Source organism: Pollicipes pollicipes, unplaced genomic scaffold (assembly GCF_011947565.3).
Source record: "Pollicipes pollicipes isolate AB1234 unplaced genomic scaffold, Ppol_2.1 Scaffold_6052;HRSCAF=7182_pilon_pilon_pilon, whole genome shotgun sequence".
Taxonomy (NCBI): Eukaryota; Metazoa; Arthropoda; class Thecostraca; order Pollicipedomorpha; family Pollicipedidae; genus Pollicipes; species Pollicipes pollicipes.
The window spans coordinates 2,403,006-2,426,329 of NW_023596805.1; the positions used below are offsets into that span (position 1 = coordinate 2,403,006).

The window sequence follows — 23,324 nt, forward strand, 5'->3', positions numbered from 1 at the left end:
GGATGGGGAGCAATCTGCCGAGTGGTGTGGCGTGCGGCGCTGGTATCGCACAGAGCAGGCCACGGGTTCGAATAGCAAACACGCAAGCTTTGCACTGGTTACAATAAACGTAAAGCCGTAGACCCTCAGACCCGGCAACCGAGGCAGGGTTTGACGCAAACGCATCGCTTTGGTAACTTGTCAGACTAAGGCAGATTATTAAGTCTTATTCGAAGTGGAAATCCCACGTGCTTATTGTCATGCTACTGGTTTGTGTTACACCGCAGGTAAAATTTATTTTTTATGATGATTACATCCTTAAAGCGTTAGTTTTTCTTCCTGCTTTAGCCTGATAGAATCTGCTCTGTTTACGGGGTCCCTGCACAACAGAATCAACGCTTCGCTACCTTTTTCACATATTTACTCCCCGAGCAATCAAAAGAAATTGACTTCGTCGAAAATGGCCCTCAAAAAGCATGCAGCGAATGCAACAGATCTTCCATTTATCCGATTGATAACTGGAAAATCTGCTGAGGTCGGCAGTCTTGGTGTTCAGTGCGACACACCTCGTCGATCCTCTTCCAAACACAATTACATCCCGTTTCTTTCTGTGTAGCATAGAGGGGTTCGTGGAATTGCTCCATCACTTTTTCGCTCCCGGAATGATGTCTGTGGAGATCCAGACAGAGTCGTGCTGCATCAGCCTCGCATTTCATAGATGACTGTCTTTTCGATTTCTGCAGAAAATGGAAACGCAACACGACGGTGAAAATGCCTTTGGCTGCAGGTTTGCTCTTGCCAGTTAAGGCTGTGCGTTCTGAACCGCTGAAAATTGTGGTGAATTAGGAGTACATGTGATCATTAATGTGCAGAGATAATGAACGTCTGATTTAAAGCGAAGCATGCATTTCCGAAAACAAAGACGAGATGTATCTCTCCGAGTGACACTCATGCTCATTTGCTACCCCAGAAATTAAGTGACACCCTTGAAAGTGGATGTACCGGATCCCAGCACGGTGCACTGTGACGGACACCAGCACAGTACACACATGCCCTCGTCCTTACGCCTACGCCGGTTCACACTGTGCTCTGAGTGTTCACATGAGGGTGAAGGTGGCGTGTACATTGTTGATGTAACAGCAGCAAAGAAAGCTGTGATTGCTTTGCAATATATATATATATATATATATATATATATATATATCGATCTCTATCTACCTCTCTTCATCTCTCCCTCTCTCTAACCATCTGTTGTCGCACCAGATTGAACGATTCTTTAGAAGCGGCCTTCGCAGACAGCCATGACCTGATGGTGAACTGGCATGGGTCAGCGACCTTACAAGGTGCATCCGATGTTTTTTATGCCAAGAGATCCGCTATTCAACTGCCTACAACCATGCAAAATTTAGTGCGTCTGCGTCACGCCTTTCGGAAACCATTCTGGAGAAACGTTCATGGGGTCAAATTGCCACCCTGCGAGTGTGTGCTTAACAAACATATCAAGGAATTATTTATATGTATTATTAGAGTACTGAACGTTCCTGGCACCTTTCATGCTCAGAATTATATTGGCATACATCCTTGCATATTGCAGGTCAGATATTTTTAGTCTTCAATTCATACTGCCCACAGCATGTGGCTCAGTTTCGGAAAAGACTGATGGGCGCCATTCTAGCAATAACCGTTCATAAAGTGAAGCGTTGCATGCGGTGCGTAGGCCAGCATATGTCAGTTATAGTTTGAAAGCGAGACGGCAGTGAGGAGAATTTATGATCCATTTTCCACGCACACCAGCTCTCAGAACAAGAACATAAAGTGCAGGTATTATTCATATGAGTCCGTATTTGAGCTGCATCATTGATGATTCCAGTCATGAAGATGAAGCCCAGTCATCAAATCCAGTCATCTTGATGAAGCCATTTTGATTCAGAATTACCTTAGTTGTCAAGCAAATTTTCGAGGAACATGACATACCACAGCACAGATATAAGGCAGCACTGGTGGCATTATTCACCGTAGAATGACCAGAAGAAAGGAGAGATATATGCACTGCTATTCCAGCCACATGCTTTTACCGAAACTAAGATGACGGTAAGTTTAGAATTCCGAATTGCCAATCAAAAATCAATTTAAATGAGATGCAAGTCAAATTGGCAACTTTGAAGTTTGAATGCACTGTTCATATTCGCTTTAATAAAGGCATGCAGCGGAAATACCAATAGACCTACATTTACTTATTCCTGGTTATTCTATGAGGAATAAGGCTAACACTTCAGTCCTAACCAAATTGGCTCAGCGAAATTTGGCTTATTCTGCACGTGTCTCCGATTCCAGCTGGAGCCAAACTCAGGTCCATCTCAACTGAAGCTAAAATATCTCTGGCTGTGGCCGCTGGACTTGAATAAAATAGCTGGACTTCCACGATAACCAAAGCGCGTGAACAGGAAGCCAATAGCTCACCTATTCTTCGAGTTTCAATCTTGTGAACACTGATGCCTCCATGCAGGGTATGGACTGATTGTAAGAGGTGCCTCTCAAGTGTAAATAAAAGTGCCCGAAATTGACAGCTAAAAATGTCTTGCGCGTGCACATAGGCCCACTCTTCCCTCCTGCTTAGTCCAGGGGTACGCGTATGGGCCCGCAGCCACAATCTCTAGGATCTCCAGCCACGAAGCCACAGCCCTCTCAGAATCCCCAGCCACGCAGCCCCCGCCCCCCCCCCCCCCCTCCCCACGATCTCCAGCCGCGAACAAGCCGGTTCATCATGCCGTTCGTTTGCAGGTGGTTCCCAGTCGGATGCGGGAGATGACAGCGAAACTCCACAGAAACCGGTGAGTTGTGAAGCCACGTAAGTTGCATCTGATGTCTTACAAATCATGCGGTAATGACGCGGTGCCAGCCCGATAAACTGATAATAATGAATTGATTAATGAATTAGATAGATTTATCACAGTAAGTAATCTACTCAATCACTCATACTTTATTTTACAACAGAAATCGCCGTAGCATAAAAATACGACAAAACCCGACTGACTCTCAATGCAACAAGGAAGATGTGTGGGAGATTGTACAACGCGAAGCTTAGCCTGGCGCTCTAATCTCTATGAGGCTTTCTGAAGCTTCCCCGGCATTAAAATTCATTATTTTGAGCCACACGAGCCTGGGTATATTGATGTTCAGGGTTGAAGTGATGGCTGGGTGAGTGGCGTTTTGATGGCTGGCGTGAGTGGCCTTTCACTGATCACCTATCACCTACTTCATTTACTTTGATTTGTGTATCTGATATCAATAATGAAGTTGAAAGATATGTTTGGTCATTTCCATAGTAGTTTTTTTAAAATTGAATACGTCGCCTTTGAAGCCGATGTGGCGGTGGTAATGATATTTGATGAAAATGACGTTGATAGCAATGCATTAAGCTACCGAGTGTTCCAGCGGCTCAGACACGTGTCGCCCTCATTTCATATGCATGGGGGTGGGGTCGGAAGAGTATTAAGGAGACTCAAGTCGGCATTAGGGGGGGGAGGGGGGAGAGTTAGGCCACCCTCCCGAGAGTAAACAGTGACACCGCTGGTTACTTGGCGTGAACATGAATAAACTACCACACCTGTGCTCAACAGCAGGCGACGGGCTGTGCCCATAGCTATCTGCTTACTGTTGAGCTAATAGGTAGCCTGATGTTTGCAGGTAACTTTGTGCTATTTGTGTTACACGAGCGTTATACCGCCTGCATGTTTTCCATTCCAATAAAGTTCAGCCATCTGCCAGTTCTCTTGTGGACATTATGAACGTTAGCAGGTGTTCGAACGGATCGTGCTCCTACGACGCTGTTGTTGCAGAAGGACAAACCGTTGCTCCAGCTCGTGATGAACCCTCACGGTCACGTTTACGACCTGAACGCCCTGAAGAAGCAGGGCTGGATCATCGACAGCAAGGTGAGATGCCCGTCATGCGTGGGCTCAGGATGCTTGGGTTTGAATCCCATACAATGCACACATTTTCGACATCGGCGGGAAAGGCAACAGTGTGGATAGTAATTACAGCAGCTTGTTTCAGTTCACTTTTTTTTCTTCAGCAGAAGCCGTCTGAAGCATATCGTCTTGCGTGGTAACAGCAAAAGAGGTCGTTACGCAGTGCTTACGGAAACGAAAGTATTGTATTATCTTTAACGATATATTAAATTAAGGCAGCACCGATCAATGCTCGCCTTACACAGTCCGAAACATTTTGGTGTGCAGCGTTTGGCATTGACTGATCTTCTGACTGGCTTGACTGATCTCACCTGAGATCTCTGCCCAGTCTGGCTATACCCGTCCAACGCTTCATTTTCCACCGTTTTTTTTTTTTTTACCATGGCACTGACATTTTCATCGAACCGTAAATGGTTCACAAGACTTACCATTGTTGACCAGTTCGGTTTGTTCAGGTTTACCGGTTCTCGTGGGGCGTTTCTTTGGTGATCGCTGTGTGTGAGTGTGTTAGTTGTTTGTATGATTGTGTATATCGTGTATGTGTGATTGCGTGTAGCGTGTGCGTGTGTGTGTTGAGCTCCATAGCTTTGTGTACGTCGTGTATTTATTATTTCTAAAAACCTGAACTGCTTCCGCGACTGGGGTTTGCCTGTAGACCGCATACGCGCTTAACAAACAATAAGTAATAAACCAGATAAACCGTTAAAGACAACAATAAACTCTGCAGACGTGCACATGACGCTAAACGGATCGGGTACACCGAAAACTACCAGAAGTTGCTACAGGCTAGATTCGTAGAAAGTTGTGACTCACTTTCCTGTTTCATTAGGCATCTTCCCTTTTGACTTCCCTCTCTCTTTTCCCTTTTTGCATTTCCGTTATGGCAGCGTTCTATTTCACATCACTGCGAAAACAAAGCGCAAAGACGGCATGGGTGCCAGTATTCCCAGTTCAGTGCAGCTGACTGACTGCTTTTTGGAGCCAAAGTGATATCCTAGTTCCACATGACTAGATTCGGGATTTTTTTCAGGCAGTTTCAATCCTGGCAACCCTTACCTGTTGTGCCCTGCTATTTAAGAAGAGTTTCTGGGGTTTTATATAAAGGCTAAACCACGGCCTGAGACAAATACGTTATACCGCTGGAGTCATGTTGCATGAAACATTTATTTGAATACAGCTCCATGCAATCATGGTATTGTTTTAAAGTTGGACTATTAACGAGGCCCGCCGGGCAAATCACCTATCTCTCTCCTGAAAACTTTCTTTGAATTTGAAACAAACATTTAATCATGTCATACGGACATGAAAAGGCATGCACATACTTGAGACCAAATGTTCATGCTTGTTTTCTTTCGGCATTGCTAGCAGCTGCTGAATTTGTCATGCTGCTTTTTCATGACCTCGTGCAATGATTGCACTGCAGAGCAGGTCTGTTACCACCATGGGTCACTTCTAATTTATGAAGTGGCAAAAAACTGCACCTTCTGTCGCATCGGAAAAATGCGCGCTCCCTTTAAGCTCATGTTAGCGCTGGCACCGCGCTGGCACTGCTGGATTATGACGTCACTGCAGTGATATAGAGCGACTGCTGCTAGAGAGGCAGCCGTCTGGACGCACCCCATCGCTGAAGCGTAAGACTTATATCCGCCCAATGGGAGTAGCCCAGCTCGTTTATCACGACAGCTCTTGTAGCAGAAGCCATTTCACGAGCTTTAAAAATAGAGAGGAAACCCTGTGGTCATTAACGCACCAGAACTACTTTGGTTTCCTGCGAAACTGAGTCAGGCGAGCGACGTGTTTGATTTATCATTTAGACAAGGAATTGGTTGATTTATCAAGGGTCGATTGGTATGAAAATAGAACGACGAAATGTGCAACGAAGCATGATATTATGTCCCGTGTCCCTTCCAGCCCCAGACATTCATAAATTACATATGTAAATAGCCAATTAAGGTGAATAGCGGCCCATAACTCAGCGGGGCCGTCTCGATGCTTTACGTTTATTCAACGCAATGGCCGATCTGAATCACTGACTTACGCCCCACGGCGGGTCAGGGATAAGTCTCATATTGGTGGCACGATGAGTCTGCTTAACAGCGTGAAAAATGGCATTGCGTGCAGCTTTCAGTTCAATGCCTGCGTCCAGCTTTTAGCTCCACTCTTGGGTTTTTAGCAGCCGAATCTTTCAGGACTAGCTTTTGCGGAGCCTGAGCTGCAGATGACTGCAGCCCGGTTCTTCTTATTGACACGCGCTTGGAAGGCGAGGGAGGTGGAACCTGCTCGGCCCACGTGTTTGTATAGATTGCGTACAAACCCAGAACCCTCGACGAACAGTTTTGGTAGTAAGCAGTTATTTCAGATCGATATGTCAGTTAAACTTAGTTAAACAAGGTTAGCAAAGGTCAATTAAGTTAAAGTTGAAGGTTAGTAAAAGTCAGCATGCTACTGTTTTCTTCGCAGTCTGGCAAATTTGTGAGTGCTCAGCTTGCTTGATCCTAAACTATTTGACCTATTGACCTAACAGAACAAGAATAGCAGGGGTGGGGCGGGTTTTGTACGTATTCAGGACATGACGTTCTGACTGATCCTCCAGGAGGCGCAATAAGTATCTTAAGCCTTGCTTGTTGTCTTTGTATTTGGCACGTGCTTCAGCAGCTCCGGCTAAAAAGAAATGAAAAAAGGCACAGCATAAATGTGCGGTGTGAAAGTAACTTCTCTGCTCTGGTAACGGCATCAGGTCCCAGCTTCATGCCCAAAAGACCGCAAAATATTGATGAACCTACGTGGATTTTGATTGTAGGCAATTTTCCCAATTTCCCACGTCCTCTGATCACAATTATTTGATTGGAAACTGAGAGAAGTAAATTTGGAAAACAATATGGATGAAAGTTAATTTGGAGGTAGCGAGTGTACAACCGCGAAGCGCGGCTACAACACCAACCCGACCCATCTCCGCGCGGACCCGGTCCCATCCCCGACCTGTCTCCGCGCGGACCAGATCCCGCCCGCGCCGACTCGTCTTGGTGCGGATCCGGTCTCCCGCCCCGACCCATCTCCGCGCGGACCCGGTCCGTCCCCGACCCATCTCCGCGCGGACCCGGTCCGTCCCCGACCCATCTCTGTGCGAGCCCGGTCACGAACAAACGCCAGCCTGTCCCGTGCGCTTCTGTGCCCGACACAACACACACACACACACACACACACACACACACACACCACACCACACACACACACACACACACCCACACACACACACACACACACACACACACACACACACACACACACACACACACTCGTCAGCTCAGCTAGCTGGCAGGTGGTGAGACGCAAAACCGAATCATCATTATTATCATCGGCTGGAGTCTCCGGCCCGCCCGAGGTGCGCACATTGCGCGGCAGACACTCGCTGACTTGATACAATGTTTTGAATTTTGTGATGGCACATTATACTAGTACGCGAGACAAAATTTGCGACGATAATCGCCTCAGGTGACGGGATGCGCGGTCACATTGGCTGCGGCCAAAGATATCTTGGATGCATGGTTTTTGCTTTTTCGGATTACCTATTTCCTTTTTGGTGGGCTCAGGGAAGGCTCTACTGCGGACTGTTCCCCGTCCACGAATGCAGTAGCGGATATGCGAGACAACAAAGAGATTGATTGGCGCGGAGATGACAGAGGATGACAGATGGTTCGGGACATGTAATGGAACACTATGGGTTCAGTAGCAGCGTTACATAGTGGTGATTACTTGGAAATCTCAGGAGAGAGAGAGAGAGAGAGAGAGAGAGAGAGAGAGAGAGAGAGAGAGAAGAGAGAGAGAGAGAGAGAGAGAGAGAGAGAGAGAGAAGGAAGAGAGAGAGAGAGAGAGAGAGAGAAGAGAGAAGAGAGAGAGATAGAGAGAGAGAGAGAAAGAATAGAGATAAAGGAGAAGATATAGATAGAGAGACAGAGGATGATGAGATCGAGAAGAAGAGCTAGCTGAGAAAGAAGCAGAGATAGAGAGAAAGCAGGAGAGATATATTTGCTTTTCTCGTCGCCGAGGTTGATGATCCTCGACATTTTCCCGAAACTTATTAACACAAGTGTACGGATGTGCTCTGGTTTTGAGCCGTTCTCAGCAACGTCAGTTGATTCTTCTCCTCCGCATTCACTTTCAGCTCGCTCGCTCGAAACCAAATAACGAAGGAGAAACAAGGCCAGGTTCCACCGTAACAACGACGTGTTAGAATTTAGATTGCTTGCCACTGACCTCATTGAACGATTACTGTGCGCTCAGCGAACAAGCTAAGGCCGTCGGCGAGGATGCAGTAGGGTAGAGTTCGAGAGGAGAGTCCGGCAAGACTCGGATGTTTCCGGAGAGTCACTCAGATATTCAAGTTTCTCAAAGCGTTAGTGAACTTAGCGTTAGTGAACGCTCTGGGTATGGTCACAGAGGTACGCACAAACCCAGGGAATATTTATCCTGTTCAGTTTCAATTTAGTCACGAGATTATCGACGTCGATCGCATCATGGGTCAATCGTCTTGCACTGGTGACCTTGCACTGGTGACCTCGTTTTCTGCATGGTCGCTCGCGATAGCCATGTTGATGACCGGCCGGCCGCCAAAAAACGCTGCCTTTGTGTGACTTTTTGTGACCTTTCTTAGCTTATGTGACCTTGTGTGGCCCTGTTTGACCTAGCGTTACCTTCCAGGGCGGCCTGTCTCCGGACGTGTGCTCCGACCTGGTCAAGGACCTCAACTCACCCAACGGCAAGGGTAGGTCTCTCATCTCGTCGATGTTGAGAGGAGCGAGTGGAGCGCGAAAGTGATAATCAAACGGTCGTCATGTGGGAGACAAGGCCGGCCACAATTTTTTGAACGTACGGTATCATGCTTCTTGCGCAAGGCATTGCGGCTTGTCGTTTACGAACGTATGTTGTACGCATCGTTGTACGACCCACTGCAAAAATCACGGTCACATAAGCGTACGACACGTAGGCAATGTACAGGCACGTACGTAACTATGCAACTATGCAGTGTGGCTAGCACATAATATTGGAAACGACTAGGTCGGTGTAACTGCATGATTCTCACGCAGGAGTTCGACGCAGACTTCAAAGTCACTAGTTGTGCTCAAAATCGAACTAGAAACTTAGTTTATATATGCTCATTACATGTCTACCTACGGCACGGACGAATGTGAAGTAGTTGTTTGGGCTGCTTATGATATACTTGTTTTTGAAGGAGTCCGCAATAATTTTTGTTTTTAAAACTTACCGATAAACATTTTCTATGGCTGCGGTGCTCCATTTCACCTGCGCTACTTTATCATCTCCGGTATCAGGAGTGTCACTTCTTAAAATCGGTTAGGGGGGGCCAGTCGAAAAGATTGACCTGACCTACACCCAAAACCTGATTTCTCCCAGGATTTCGTTAACTTGAATTTCCGTCGCTGATGTTAGAATGAAAAAGTTGGTTTAAAATTTTGCAGATTCAGAGTTGTTTCCTGTAAGGAAGACTTACCATTTAAGGTTATTGTGAGAAGCCTTTTCGTGAAAAGCTTGAAATGGGATGTCTCAAAGAAAGTTATCTGAATATATATCAGTAAAGGACCACTTATGGCTATTGCCATCACTGATCGTGTTGTATTACCACAACAACCACGACTATACGACAAATACACTTGCCACTGGTAGCGAAAACATGCGTCAACTTTTGCACCCTGTAACACTTAAAGCTGCCACATATTGCAGTCAATTGTTCTATATCCAAATCTAGGCGTTATCACTTTATAAACGTGTCCAACATTTACAAACTGGCTTGAGCCTATAAAAGATTTACCATAACACTAGCATTAGATAATTACAAGATGCTATTTGGTGCACAATAAACATGATGCTAGTGGTGATATTTTTTTACGTACCTACTGGCTACTACCCACTATTCCAACAGTTAGTATAAGTGTCCTGCATTTATTTGACTCACCATCCCCTCCTCTTTGCTCATATGCATTGAAGGGCTTATGTCGGCACTGTGAGCTCAGGCCCCCTCAAAAATGTATCAGCTGGCACCACTGGTCGGTATACTTACATGCTATAAAGGTGAGCTTATGTCGGCACTGTGGGCTCAGGCCCCCTCAAAAATGTATCAGCTGGCACCACTGGTCGGTATACTTACATGTTATAAAGGTGAGCTTATGTCGGTACTGTGGGCTCGGGCCCCCTCAAAAATGTATCAGCTGGCACCACTGGCCGGTGTACTTACATGTTATAAAGGTGAGCTTATGTCGGCACTGTGGGCTCAGGCCCCCTCAAAAATGTATCAGCTGGCACCACTGGCCGGTGTACTTACATGTTATAAAGTGAAATAGCAGCATAGAGTCGTGCCGGAGGATGCAATGTGAGCTCGGCAGTGGAACTGAAAAATGATGGTAAAAAGTATTACCCGATGAGCGTTCGGAAAATAATCGCATAGATTCGCGACTGCTCCGGCATACCAGTCGGGAAAAGCCTGAAGGAAACTAATCAAAGCAAAAAATTATTCGTGACAACGAACGCCACCACATTCATCGTCAGATGTGGAACCCAAGTTGTACCCGGATATCAAAGAAATATGTATTCGGCAAAAACATCACGGGCGTAAGCTTACAGTGAAGATGCATGCCCGCATGTAAGCTCTTGTGAGTACCACCGCTTTGATAATGCAGGTGCACTGACGCGCGGCGCCGGTCGCAACGCCCTTCAGTCCATTTTGACTTACGCTTCCAGGAAATGTGCTACTAAAGTACTGCAGATTGGTTTTCCGAAAATCCCGTACAGTGCAGCGATTTAAGACTGGAAGTTTTCCCCAGCACCGCCTTTGCGTCAGAATGCACTTAGTTCAGCCCATTCACTGATAAAATCGAAGCTGTCAAGCTTGCATCAGCGAGCCGACGTGGCGGGCATCGCTTGTTTTCCTTTCTGTCGTCGGCGGGAGCTCTTCGGGATAAACACGCAGTTGTTTCATCCAGCTTCTAACTGTCAGTAAGAGGGAGCTGTCCGAAACACCATTCCTACCGCAAGACGACACGGGAACCTTGAGATTACTTGATATCAACCTGAATGTGCCAAGTATACTTGATGTGCAATGCGATGACGAGCAAGTTGAGTGGAGGCGTGCGTGTGCATTCGAAATTGCCGGAAACCCTGCTTATCTTGCCAAACACGTTTAAAGGAAGTGTTCCACATCGATGTGGTGCTTTGAGCCGAAACAGTCATTTTAAGCATAACTCTGTGCATTTCACAGCCTTGCCCTTCTTAAAACGTAGAAGCCTCCAGTTTCTGAGCTACACGTCCGCAGATGTGCAGACTTTTTCGCGCACACTCATCTATATAATTTGTGGCTGCGTAATCTATGCATTGTCTATAATTATGTAATATATCTATCTATCTATCTATCTATCTATCTATCTATCTATCTATCTATCTATCTATCTATCTATCTATCTATCTATCTATCTATCTATATATATATATATGTAAATAATCTAATACTACCTGATCTATATCTAATATACGATTGCCCAATCTATATTCAACCTAGTATCTAATCTATGTACAATATATAATATTCTATAATCACATAATGGCTCGATTTCTCCCCATTAAACGAGAGATATGGATTCCTAACAAGTTTCCTGATTGGATTCTACCAGACCCCTTTTAAATAACGACTCGGCGATCACCAAATCATCCCTCTCTCCGCCGCTAGGTGCGCAGATCTTCGCCAAGAGGAAGAAGCGGGCGGAGAAGTGGGTAGTGGATGAGACGCACCGGGAGACCCGCAGGGCTGAGGAGTCGCCGGCCCCGCCTGCTGCGCCACAACCGCCACCCGCCGCGCCGCAACCGCCGGCTGCCGCGCCACAACCGCCGCAGCCGCCGCAGCAGTTGTGAGTGCCGCCACGAGGCGCGGGGGAACAGTGCCGCGTGGTGGATGTCGCCGCTCGCAATGCATTAAAAACGGCGGCTCTGGTTTCAGAGCGGGCCCGTCCCAAAAGTTCCGAGCACTGAATTGGTGTTATTGGATCCGCGGTTCAGAGTCCTACGCCGGGATGCGGTTTGGAATTAGATCTTGCTGGTGAAATGTGTCGGCGATCTGAAAGGGCACCGCTATTGCAGAGGTCAGCTGGTTTATTGAAAATGAGCGCATCGTGTATCAATGTGGAGGAGGCACTGCGTCGCTACACGGCAAGTGTGGTGCTCCTCTTCGGTCGATACTTAAGCGCATTACTTGTTGTAATTGGGCCCAATGGGAGTCGGTTGCACTACAGGTGTACACCAGTGTTTCGCCGTACTTAAGCCACAAAGCTACGACGAAGTGAACTGAGGAGACAAGAGGAGAATTAAATTATCCAAGGTTTCTTGGCACTGATCACCCGGTGAGATTGCTGTGCTTGGGTTTGCCTCTCGTGTTTTTTTTCTCGTGAAGATTTGCTGGTACGACTGACATTGACAAGCGGATCAGTGCTGCCAGGCGTGACTGCTTCGACCCGCGCCCCCTGGATCCCTTGTGTCATCCATTAAGCTCGGCAATATTGTGTCGTCCACTGGGCCGCCGCGCTGCCTGTCCTGACTGGCATCACACGTGACGTGGAAAGCCGATCGGACCCGCTGCTCCCGTTCCCTGGGGGTAAACGTCTGTCCGTTTCGTCGGGCACAAGGGAGACGTATGGAGCGTGGCATTAGCAGGACAGCTGGCTAGGTATATGGTGGCCTTGATGCGCGACGAATTTTCCGCGCATCGAGGCGGCTAAACCGGCGAGATTGTTCTTTAAGTGCGCCATAAAGTTGCGTGTAATGTGTAACTTACGGCCAAAGTGGGGAATTTTTTTTGCACCGTAGGTACCGAACCTCTTTAAATAATTCCCATGGATAACTCGCCAGTGACCGATTTCGGTGTGAATATGCTGGAGCTTGCAGTTTTCCTCATCGCACCGCCATGTGTCAACTGGCAGAGGGGCGGAACGAGGAAAGATGTTCCCTCAGAGTCCCCCCCCCCCCTACCAACTGTGTTCGATGTGCAGACTTAGTCAGGAAAACTGTAGCTGACGCTGTACCCCATCTTGTTTGATGAAAACCGTCACCTCGGAGACAGTCTAGATTCTTCATTGCTAGTTCTCGGGATATCGGATGGTTTTTCCATCCTACGCTTCAGATTCTTCCGCTACCTAACTCTCCCATTGACAATATGCGGTTATAGCTCAAATTCTTTTACCAGAAAGGGTACATTTATTGCGCTAGGAACGCTATGTTGTTCATAACTTACGACCAGAAAGGCTGTGCTATGTGAGCTATGATTTCTGTTCGTAATGATGGCTGGAGGCGACTATCATAATATAAAAACCGTGCCCAATTGCTTTGTCATATTTGACCGGACCTCGTTATCTAAGACTACGCGTGTGACATAGGAATTAGTCCTTAGCACTACCTTTTATTTATGTGAATATTGTCACCTTCTTAATATGGTAGTAAGCTTGGCAGTTTTGCAGTCATAATATTTGATTAGTGTCACCTTATTTTCCGTGGCAGATTCTGTTTACATATGTTGCACGGTAATGGCTAATGATTTTATATTGCTGGGGAAATCCCGCCTGGTCTTCTCGACAAAAACGGTCTCAGTGCGCCAAAAAATCACGTCTGCATTCGCCTTTCTCCGACCTTCTGTAATACAATACCTGGTCGTTAACAGGCCGCTTGTGCCGCTCCTTTGACCTGCTGTTCCCTTGCAGCTCAACGGACCTTTCACACAGCGTGACCCATGACCTGTGACCTTCTGCAAAGCACAGCCAGGCGTGTGACCTCCCAGCCCGTGTATCAAAAGTACTGTGTTCAGAACAGACACACCTCGCGGAACATCACACAGCCTGCGAAAATTGCACCTGACCTGCTGTGTCCTTGTACGTCGCCAGACCGACGGTGCACACACCTGACCTGCTGTGTCCTTGTACGTCGCCAGACCGACGGTGCACACACCTGACCTGCTGTGTCTTGTACGTCGCCAGACCGACGGTGCACACACCTGACCTGCTGTGTCCTTGTACGTCGCCAGACCGACGGTGCACACACCTGACCTGCTGTGTCCTTGTACGTCGCCAGACCGACGGTGCACACACCTGACCTGCTGTATCCTTGTACGTCGCCAGACCGACGGTGCACACACCTGACCTGCTGTGTCCTTGTACGTCGCCAGACCGACGGTGCACACACCTGACCTGCTGTGTCTTGTACGTCGCCAGACCGACGGTGCACACACCTGACCTGCTGTGTCCTTGTACGTCGCCAGACCGACGGTGCACACACCTGACCTGCTGTGTCCTTGTACGTCGCCAGACCGACGGTGCAGCTGAAGCCGGTGCCTCTGCAGTCGCTGTACCAGGCTCCGCAGCAGCCTCAGTTCCCCAGTGGAGGCGTGTACGCCCCCCGGACGGCCCACAGCTGGGCGGCAGCTCAAAATGCCGGTCAGTGGGGTCAAGGTCGCGGCTGGGCCAGGTCACGCCAGCCTCTGCCATATTGGTTAACGATGAGATGGCCTTGCAGTGCTCTGGTGAGTCAGTTCGGAAGGTCAGATGATGCTCAAGATCGAGCCAAGAAAGGTCGGGTCAGGGTGAGGTCAGAGAAAGGCTCCATATTCGGCAGTTAAGTCACAGCTTAGAGTCTCGGTTGGACCGCTCAGGGTGAAGCACAGTTGGTATGCGCGAACATTCGTCCTTAAGCGGTGGAAAATCTCAGACTACGGCGGCGTCAGGAAATGGAAGATATTAAGGATTCAGCGCCCGTCGGGAATCCTGAACTAGTGCGACTTGAAATGGAAAATAGAGGTAGGGATAAAATCTGTTTGAATAAGTCAGAGGTTAGCCAAGTTCCAGCGGTAGGATTTAGCCTCTGTAACATGTGTTGGAGATGTTAGAAATTGACCATCGTGGCAGGAATCCCGAAGAAAGTTGCCCGTGTTGGAGGAGGCTAATCGCTCCTTAGCGAATGCTTTCATGTCTACTTTTGGGGCTGCTTAATAGTTCAGAAGAAGATTCATTTCGTCCTGAATGACAAAGTGTTTTTTTCACGCCAGTCTCTCGTGGCTGGTGATTTGAAATGATTTTTTTCTGTGTTTTTCATCAGGGCAGTCCAGTCCCTGAATTAATTTACAATTAGAGCTTTGGTTCAAACCTTCAAAAATGCACACTTGAACTGATCATGCAGGAGAGATAAAGCTACGAAGCGTTGCAACAGACAAGCTGGCATGCTGGACGGAGGATTGATGGCGTGATTGCACGGCTTTTAACAACGGATGGCTTGGAGCTCATAACATACGCATATTTCAAACACGTTTGTACTGTGCGTGACACGTTGTTTTTGTGAATCTGTGCTTCTCATGGAACGCCGGGGCTGTGCCTTTTTTATTTCTCATGCCCCAACGTTTTCCAGCGCTTGTGTAACTTTTCATTTACGGCTTCCAAAAAGAAGGTGGTCCGAGTCCATCTCCTCCTCTATAACACTCACAGACACCATGCGAGGACAACCCGCCAAAAAGGGAAAAATCGCAACGCCTTTTACCACTGACAGCCTGCTTGAGCGGTGTTTTTGCTTCATTCCTCAAACGCTGACAGTTTTTGGCATTCGTGTGATTTCCCCTCACTGATTTCAGAAAGAAAATCATTCAAGTCGACGTCTTCTTCGATGACCTTCACAGAGACCATCCAAGGTCACACGGTCAAAACCGCCCAGCAGGCGCGCCTTTCGAGGGCCTTGAAAAAGGACTCTGATGAAAACAAAGAAAACATCCGATCTCTAGTGGAGCGCTTTAACACTGGCAGCAGCTTGTCGCCTGAGGACGCCAGCCTCAAGATGGCGGAAGCGGTCTTCGAGGAAACGGTTCGCCAGCTGGAGCTCTGCCCGCCGGGCGGCGCGCGCCTCTCCATCGGCTCCATCGACCTGCCAGTTGACCCCGGCGACCTCGACCGCCCCCTGCCCGCCGACGCGATGGAGATTGACCCCGACCTGCCGTCCCAGCGCCCCTCGCGCCCGCCGGAGCCTCAGACCGCGCCGACCGCGCCGCCGGGGGCGGGGCGACTGAGGCCCGCCGGCGGTCAGAAGCAGGCGGAGCTAGTGCAGAGGGACGGGCAGGGTGGCACGGAGCCCAGCGGCGTCTGGGGTCGGGTCAGCGCCATGCGCGACACGTTTGACGCGGGTGCGAGGAGCGGCGCGCGCGGCGGAAAAACCTGCGCTCCGACTATGGCCGTGCCGAACGCGTTCCACCAGTTCCCGTTTACGTACGTCGATCCGAAGCTGATCGCAGGGGTCGCGTCGGCCGCCGGTCGGCACTGGTCCCCCGAAGCCGATGTGGATGCGGCCGAGCCGCAGATGGCCTCCCCCGAGCCGCTGGTAGCCTCTCCCGAGCCGCAGATGGCCTCCCCCGAGCCGCTGGTAGCCTCGTCCGAGTCTTGCGAAGACGCCGCCGTCGCGTGGGGCGATGAGGACGAGCAGAGCTGCGCAGAGCCGTGCGACTGGGGCTATAGCCAATCAGGAACGGTGTTCAAGAGCGCCTTCCAATCAGCAGGTTTCGTGGAGAGTAGCCGCCAATCCGGTGGGCTGTCGAAAAGCGTTTGCCAATCGCGCGCTGCAACTAAGAGCGTCTTCCAATCGGGCAGCGCGTTCCGCCAGGACTTCGGCCAGTCGACAACAGATGGCAGCACTGCTCGCCCGGACTCGGCGGAAGAGACCATGGTTTGGCCCGAGCGGGGTGACGACGTCATGTTTCAGTGCGAGGTGGCGCTGGTGGAGACGACGGTGAACGAGGAGGCCTTGCAACGCTCGCTGCAGGCCGACAGCAAGGAGGCCTTCCAGCCACAGGGCTGGGAGGCCCGGCCTTCTTCAGGTGTGACGGACCCGAACGAACCACTGTAGCGGATGTAGTGTGAAGAGCACTCGTGCATGCTTCTCCAAGGTTAAGTGTAGCTAGTGGCGTGCTGATCAGAGAGCATACGCGCTGAGTGGTGCGTGCGTGTGACACGCATGTGTTTTGTGGATGTGGGTGCGTACGTGCATGTGCGTGCGGACAGAGAGAGAGAGAGAGGAGAGAGAGAGAGAGAGAGAGAGAGAGAGAGAGAGAGAGAGAGAGAGAGAGAGGAGAGAGACGAGAGAGAGAGAGGAGAGAGTAGAGAGAGAGAGAGAGGAGAGAGAGAGAGAGAGAGAAGAGAGAGCAGAGAGAGAGAAGAGGAGACGAGAGAGGAAGAGAGAGAGAGAGAGAGAGAGAGAGAGAGGAAGAGAGAGAGAGAAGAGAGGATACGGTAAGAGAGAGAGAGAGAGAGAGAAGAGAGAGAGAGAGAGAGAGAGAGAGAGAGAGAGAGAGAGAGAGAGAGAGAGAGAGAGAAGGAGGAGAGAGAGAGAAGAGAGAGAGAGAGAGAGAGAGAGAGAGAGAGAGAGAGAGAGAGAGAGAGAGAGAGAGAGAGAGAGAGAGAGAGAGAGAGAGAGAGAGAGAGAGAGAGAGAGAGAGAGAGAGAGAGAGAGAAAGGACGACCTCGGAAACGAGAGCGAAAGCGAGAACGAGACGCTTTCTCAGTACTCAGAATGGTACTCGAATTATGCCTGCGCACTTATTAGATGAATATCAAGAACGACCTGGCACGAAAAGTAATTACGTACACAAAAGCGGAACATTGCAATAAGTTTGTTGGATCTGTTCGCTTCGCTAGCTGCATTAATCAGTTCCTTCTTATGCGGAACTATTCTGCTTAAATTTTACGCGCCTTATCCGCAATAATTGTAGCCAAGCACATGCTAGATATACGTTCACAGCTGGCATGTGCAACAGATGGATTTAGACAAAGCACTCTCGAGAGCGCTATTCCCAATAACTCACTTACGAGCACCGCTGCTTCTCTGAGCGTTATTAAGTCGCTACTTCTAAAACAGCGAGAGGAGCTGATGAGCTTTTCTGAGTAGGACGTCGAAGCACGGTATGGGCTTTCGTGTCCCAATACTGTTACAAAGGATTTTATCGCTTTAGATGCAGCAGAAGCTAGAAATGATTGCGCCACATTAAGGTACCAGCAAGTCAGTGCGAACAATAAGTCAAAGGAAGTATGCCTCCTAAGCTGATTCGTATTCAAAGATGTAATGTCAGCAACAAGGTGTTACCAAGAACATTCAGGCATGACATGAAAACTTGTAATATTGAAGTTACTGAGTCAAGGAAATTTGTTATTAAAGTCACTCACGTGCTGAAACCACATTAGTCAGCTTCTTCTTATCTTGAAATATTACCGGACGTTAGAAATTAGTTGAGATTGGTTGAGGAAAGCAGATACAAATATATTACCGACGGGCCGCTGCCTCCAGCAGCTGCAGTAGCAATTACTTGCCTTGATTGCCAATTAAATGAGAAAGCTTGAAGTCAAAGTCATGTTCCAACCCTCCCACTCAGTTCAACGCGAGGAGGATTGCTTTGCAGCATATAGCCTTACACTGAATAAACGTGAGGCGTTGTAGCCTACTGAGGATGTAAGCTGTCAGACGTATGAAGAAAAGTCCGGTGTGACCACGAGGTTATATTGCTTGTCAGTTTGTCTTGCTGGCTAAGCACGGACAGTGCTATGCGGTAGGTCAGGCAAAATCCGTTCAGCAGTGGCGATTAATGGCTCGGAGTGATTTGCCGTTTGACGGTCTGGTTCCGACAGTTGGTCGATATATCAGCATCGCGTTGGACGGTCATGTCAAACAACTGAAACGGAGCACCGACCTGGTTGAATTACGGTGTTACCACGTCACGGACAGCTCAATTCGAAACGTGGACATTTGGAGCCAGTAGAGATACTCGGATGTTTTAAATGCTATTGGTGTTCTACACTGGGCTGATTCCATCCTACCTTTGCCCTGCAAATGTGACACGTGATGTTCCAAAGATGACAAAAAAGTTCAAACAAGATGAACAAATGTTCCAAAGATGTCATAACAATCCCCGCATCCTGATTCGTATATGTCCTCGACTTAAACAAACCGAGAGAGCAGGGCTGCAACAGCAAACTTCCGACTAATTGTTGATACCAGAGAGAGATAGTGTGATGCCCTGGGCAAACACTGCCGGCAGTCGAGACCTGACGAATTATGTTTTCGCTTGGAATATGAATCATGTATTGCCCGCAAGTGGATGCGGACTGAATCGTGTTGCTTGAAAGCGAATATTTCGCCCGACCTGCATCTGTAGCTGGAACTTACCTTGAACAGATGCTGAACATTGCCACGAGCATTTCAGATCTGGTTTGTAGATACATTATCTGCAGCGGTATGTGCGGTAGCTGACATAGATTCAGACCCGTTATATCAGAGCTATGCTAGCCGCTAGATGATATCTAGGGGTTGTTAATGCCTGTCCGCTATGTTGCGTTGTTATTTGATCTGCACGGATGACATTTCTGGGCAAAGCGCCGATTTTAGAGCACCTCAAACGCGCACTTAATGTTACAGCTGTTATGTCGTACACACCTAGCTTGTATAGCGATGTTGTAGACGTAACAGCGTAGCACAGTAGTTCCCGGAACGATAATTTAGTTTAGGTTGAACTTATTCCAATAAATCGTTTGATGAAAACATGCGTAGTTAGCAAAAGTTTCATGTTGTCTCTGACATGCAAGCTGTAAACATCTGGGGCCTTTAGGCAGCACTGATCATTGACTGGTCTTGGTAACGCGTGGTTGGTGCTTGCCGCCTGGTGTCAAATCTCGTCACCCTATTTCATCCATTCGTTGCCATCAATTTGCCTTTCCCCGTAGTTGCTCCGGGTCCTCCACGCGCTACCACCCTTCCGTTTCATTAGGCGAGACGAAGCGAGCGTTAACAGCCCGTGAATCCTGGCGACCCATCTCATGCCCTCGCCTTGGCAAAACAACTACCCCAACAACTGCCTTTCTGCCCGCCGTCCATCACACCACGCGCATGTGCGCCCCTGCTTCGTCCATCGATATTTCTCCGCACAACCAGTCCAAGAAGCTTCAAACAAGGCCTGCGTCCCGAAGGGCAACGGGCGTGTGCACTGCCCAGAGTGCTAAGGCCCCAGTTTCCAACAAGGTTTTCCGCTGCGCAGTGAGCCAAGGCCCCAGTTTCCAACAATGTCTTCCGCTGCGCAGTGAGTCAAGGTCCCAGTTTCCAACCATGTTTTCCGCTGCGCAGTGAGTCAAGGTCCCAGTTTCCAACAACGTTTTCCGCTGCGCAGTGAGCCAAGGCCCCAGTTTCCAACAATGTTTTCCGCTGCGCATTGCGCCAAGACCCCAGTTTCCAATGATGTTTCCACCGCGCAGTGAGCCAAGGCTTCAGTTTCCAATGATATTTCCACTGCGCAGTGAGCCAAAGCCCCAGTTTACAATGATATTTCCATTGCGCAGTGAGCCAAGGCTTCAGTTTCCAATGATGTTTCCACTGCGCAGTGAGCCAAGGCCCCAGTTTCCAATGATGTTTACCACTGCGCAGTGAGCCAAGGCTCCAGTTTCCACTGATTATTTCCGGCGACTGTTCGCGGTCGTCACGGCCGATAACACGCTCGTGCTCTTTTGTCGACAGCTCCTCCGTTGCCAGAGGTGACGATGCGCCGCCCACCAGCCAGCGATCAGCATGCGCCAGGCGTCACCGGTAGGCGAACTCAATCCAGGGAGACGTTTCACAGAATTGCTGTCGCGCGGACGTGATTGGCGGACGTGGGCGAGATTACCCGCTTTGGGCTATTCCCATTGGGCGGCGTCTGCACGTGCTGCGGCTTTGCGCTGAGATCACATTTCATAATTGTGAAGAGTTTTTGACACTGTTTTTCTTGCGGTTGATGTTATTTTGGTGGGCAGCACTAAGCTGACTGTTGGCACCTTGGAACTGGTTTGTGGCCAATAATTAGCGTTAGTTCAAATGACTCCCGGCGCTAATGCTGTCTTCAGAAATATCAATTACGCTGCACGTTTTCCTGAAACATCATCGAGGGTGTCCCCACTGTGTGTTGCGCGTCAATGTCATTCATCCTTATTCACCGCTTCTGATATTATGCTATCGAACTTGCGTTATAACCTGCCATAACTGTTAAACTGGCACATTGCTACCATGTTGGGCGCCATATGGATTGGGCACGCCTAAAAGGCTTTGAAATCTACTTTACTTACAGTGAACACAGCGTGTTTATTAAAACAATAGTAGCCATTGCTGACACACAAAACAACCACAACACATGCAGCTGTCTGTTGAGGGCAAATCTTGCCACTACCTGCTGCGTTTTTGTTGAGATCGAGGTCCATAACTAAAGTCAGATTTTCCAAAGCGTCATTCCTTTTACTTTCTTTCGTGGAAACTTCCCCAGCCTCGCCAGCCGACGGCAGATCAAGCCGAGCTGGCCTGATCTCAATCCTGCTACTTCCCCAGCCTCGCCAGCCCGCGGCAGATCAAGCCGGGCTGGCCTGATCTCAATCCTGCTCCTGCTCCCGTTCCTGATCTTAATCCTGGTCCCGATCGGTGCGGTGCCTAGCCTGAGCAGTGCCAGTGCCAGTGCCTAATCTCGAGCATTCCATTCAGAGCCCATTGTCGTCCGATGCTTTGAATGCAGCCGAGCAACTTTCAGCTCTGTCACAACTAACGAGCCCCGGAAGCCATTGATAGGGCGCCGGCTGGTTTGAAGTGGGAAACTTTGCTCGTTTGACAGCAATCGAGAAAATCAAATAGCGTTTACAGTGGAACTAACATTCTAGTAATTCGTCATTCGTGCTGAGATTTGTGGGCGCAAGATGACTACAGGAGTCGGTGCGCTCCAAGACCCCAATCATCATCATCATGCTCAGATTCAGGGCGTTTGACCTTCGGACCAGAGTCAGGCCAGCTAGCGCGACCAGGGAACGACAAAAATTGATCTTCAAAACCTCGGATTGAATGCTTAGCAGGGAAACTCAACATGAACTTCAGCATCTTTTTTATCAACTGGATGATGGCATATCCTCATCTGTCGTACCTAGAAAGGATGCGTGCGCACCATTGTGTTCAGACACCATCCAGTGTAATCTGGGTACTCTGGGCTGTCTTGCCTGTGCCCCAAATGTGTCCCCGATTTGTGGTGGAGCGCCCTAGCCTCTGATCTCACATGTTGCTGTTGCCGCCAGCCCGAACCCCACTTGTCACCTCTGAACCAGCCAGCATTCACTCATTGGTTTGTCCCTCGTATAGTCCATTCACCCCAGCTGGAATTTCATGCTTGATCTCCACCCTGGCTGCCATTTGTGTAGGTTACCCCCCTCCCGGTCGTTATCGCGCAACTTAAGCAGAGATTCTCACGCAACACCAGAAGACGTTCTCAAGTTATCCTCGGTGATGTTGCACCCCTGCCCCCAGCCTCCGCGTTGGAGAATCGACACCGAAACCGACAGTCCTGGGCCAACTACAACACGGCGCCCCGTGGCTGGGGAAATTCAGACAACTTCTACCGACCGGTCACCTTCACGCAGCCGCTCCTCTCCCAGTGACTTCATAATGACGTCAGAACGCCGGACGGCTCAGAGAGAAGTGGACCGCGGGCCGGTTTGAAGGTTTTTGCGTTGTGATGAAGCTGAGCGAGTTATGGACTGCTTGATATTTACCTGGTGGCGCGAGTCTGAATTTGACGTCGTCAGAATATGACGTCATACAGCTTCAACTGTGGTGGTGTTGTCGGCCACGTGAGCGTGTGTTGTCCTGCTTTGTGCAGCTCTTGACGCGCACGATTTAACTGGTTACCTAGTTAAGACACGCTGCATCAGGCGAAACTCCAGCATTTTGGAAGCTACATTCTTAGAGTGCGATACGAACACGCCGAAAACCTGTGACAGATGTGAAATAGTGACACTGCAGGGTGTGCCGACTCCTCGCACCAATCGAAGAGCTTGGGCGATCTGAGGGGGCGGCACCTTACACCGATTAACGCCATGCTACCGTTTGCGTTGGAGTGCTTGCCCGCCCTCCCCCACACGTGTCTGTTTTATTCTGAGATTCAGCGCACCTGCTTCTCGCCGGAACTCTCGCTCAGCCTGAGAATGAGCAGAGTTCTTCCCACACAGGCCCTGTAGAAATCGTGTCGGTAAAAGGTTCTTGAGGTTATGTGAGCCTGTTGATCGGTTGAATATAGAGCCTTACGCGTCCGTCTTCAGCCCGTGCCTTTATGCATCACCAACTACGTCATGGATTGTTTTGAAGTTACGTTGGAGATGAGGCGGTTGTTTTTTGTAAATAAAACACTAGACTCACACTTTTGTGTGTCACACAATTGCATTCGCCCCAGACCGTTTGTGAATGAACGGTGTTTGATGTAAGAACTCGTTGTTCTGCATGAGGCCCGCGGCTCGTGATCGCCCTCCGTTGTTC

At 49.0% G+C, this 23,324-nt stretch overlaps 1 protein-coding gene across 1 annotated transcript; it reads left to right on the forward strand.

Moving 5' to 3' along the window:
• Positions 1-2,760: 2,760 nt before the first annotated feature.
• On the forward strand, positions 2,761-23,208 carry LOC119104232 (uncharacterized; the record flags this gene model as incomplete). Its single annotated transcript, XM_037227898.1, is given in 8 exon segments — positions 2,761-2,810; positions 3,819-3,914; positions 8,649-8,712; positions 11,686-11,863; positions 14,304-14,431; positions 15,616-16,845; positions 20,523-20,591; positions 22,320-23,208. Coding segments are annotated over 8 exon segments (1,946 nt in total), but the record flags the coding sequence as incomplete, so codon positions are not given.
• Between the last annotated feature and the right edge of the window lie 116 nt (positions 23,209-23,324).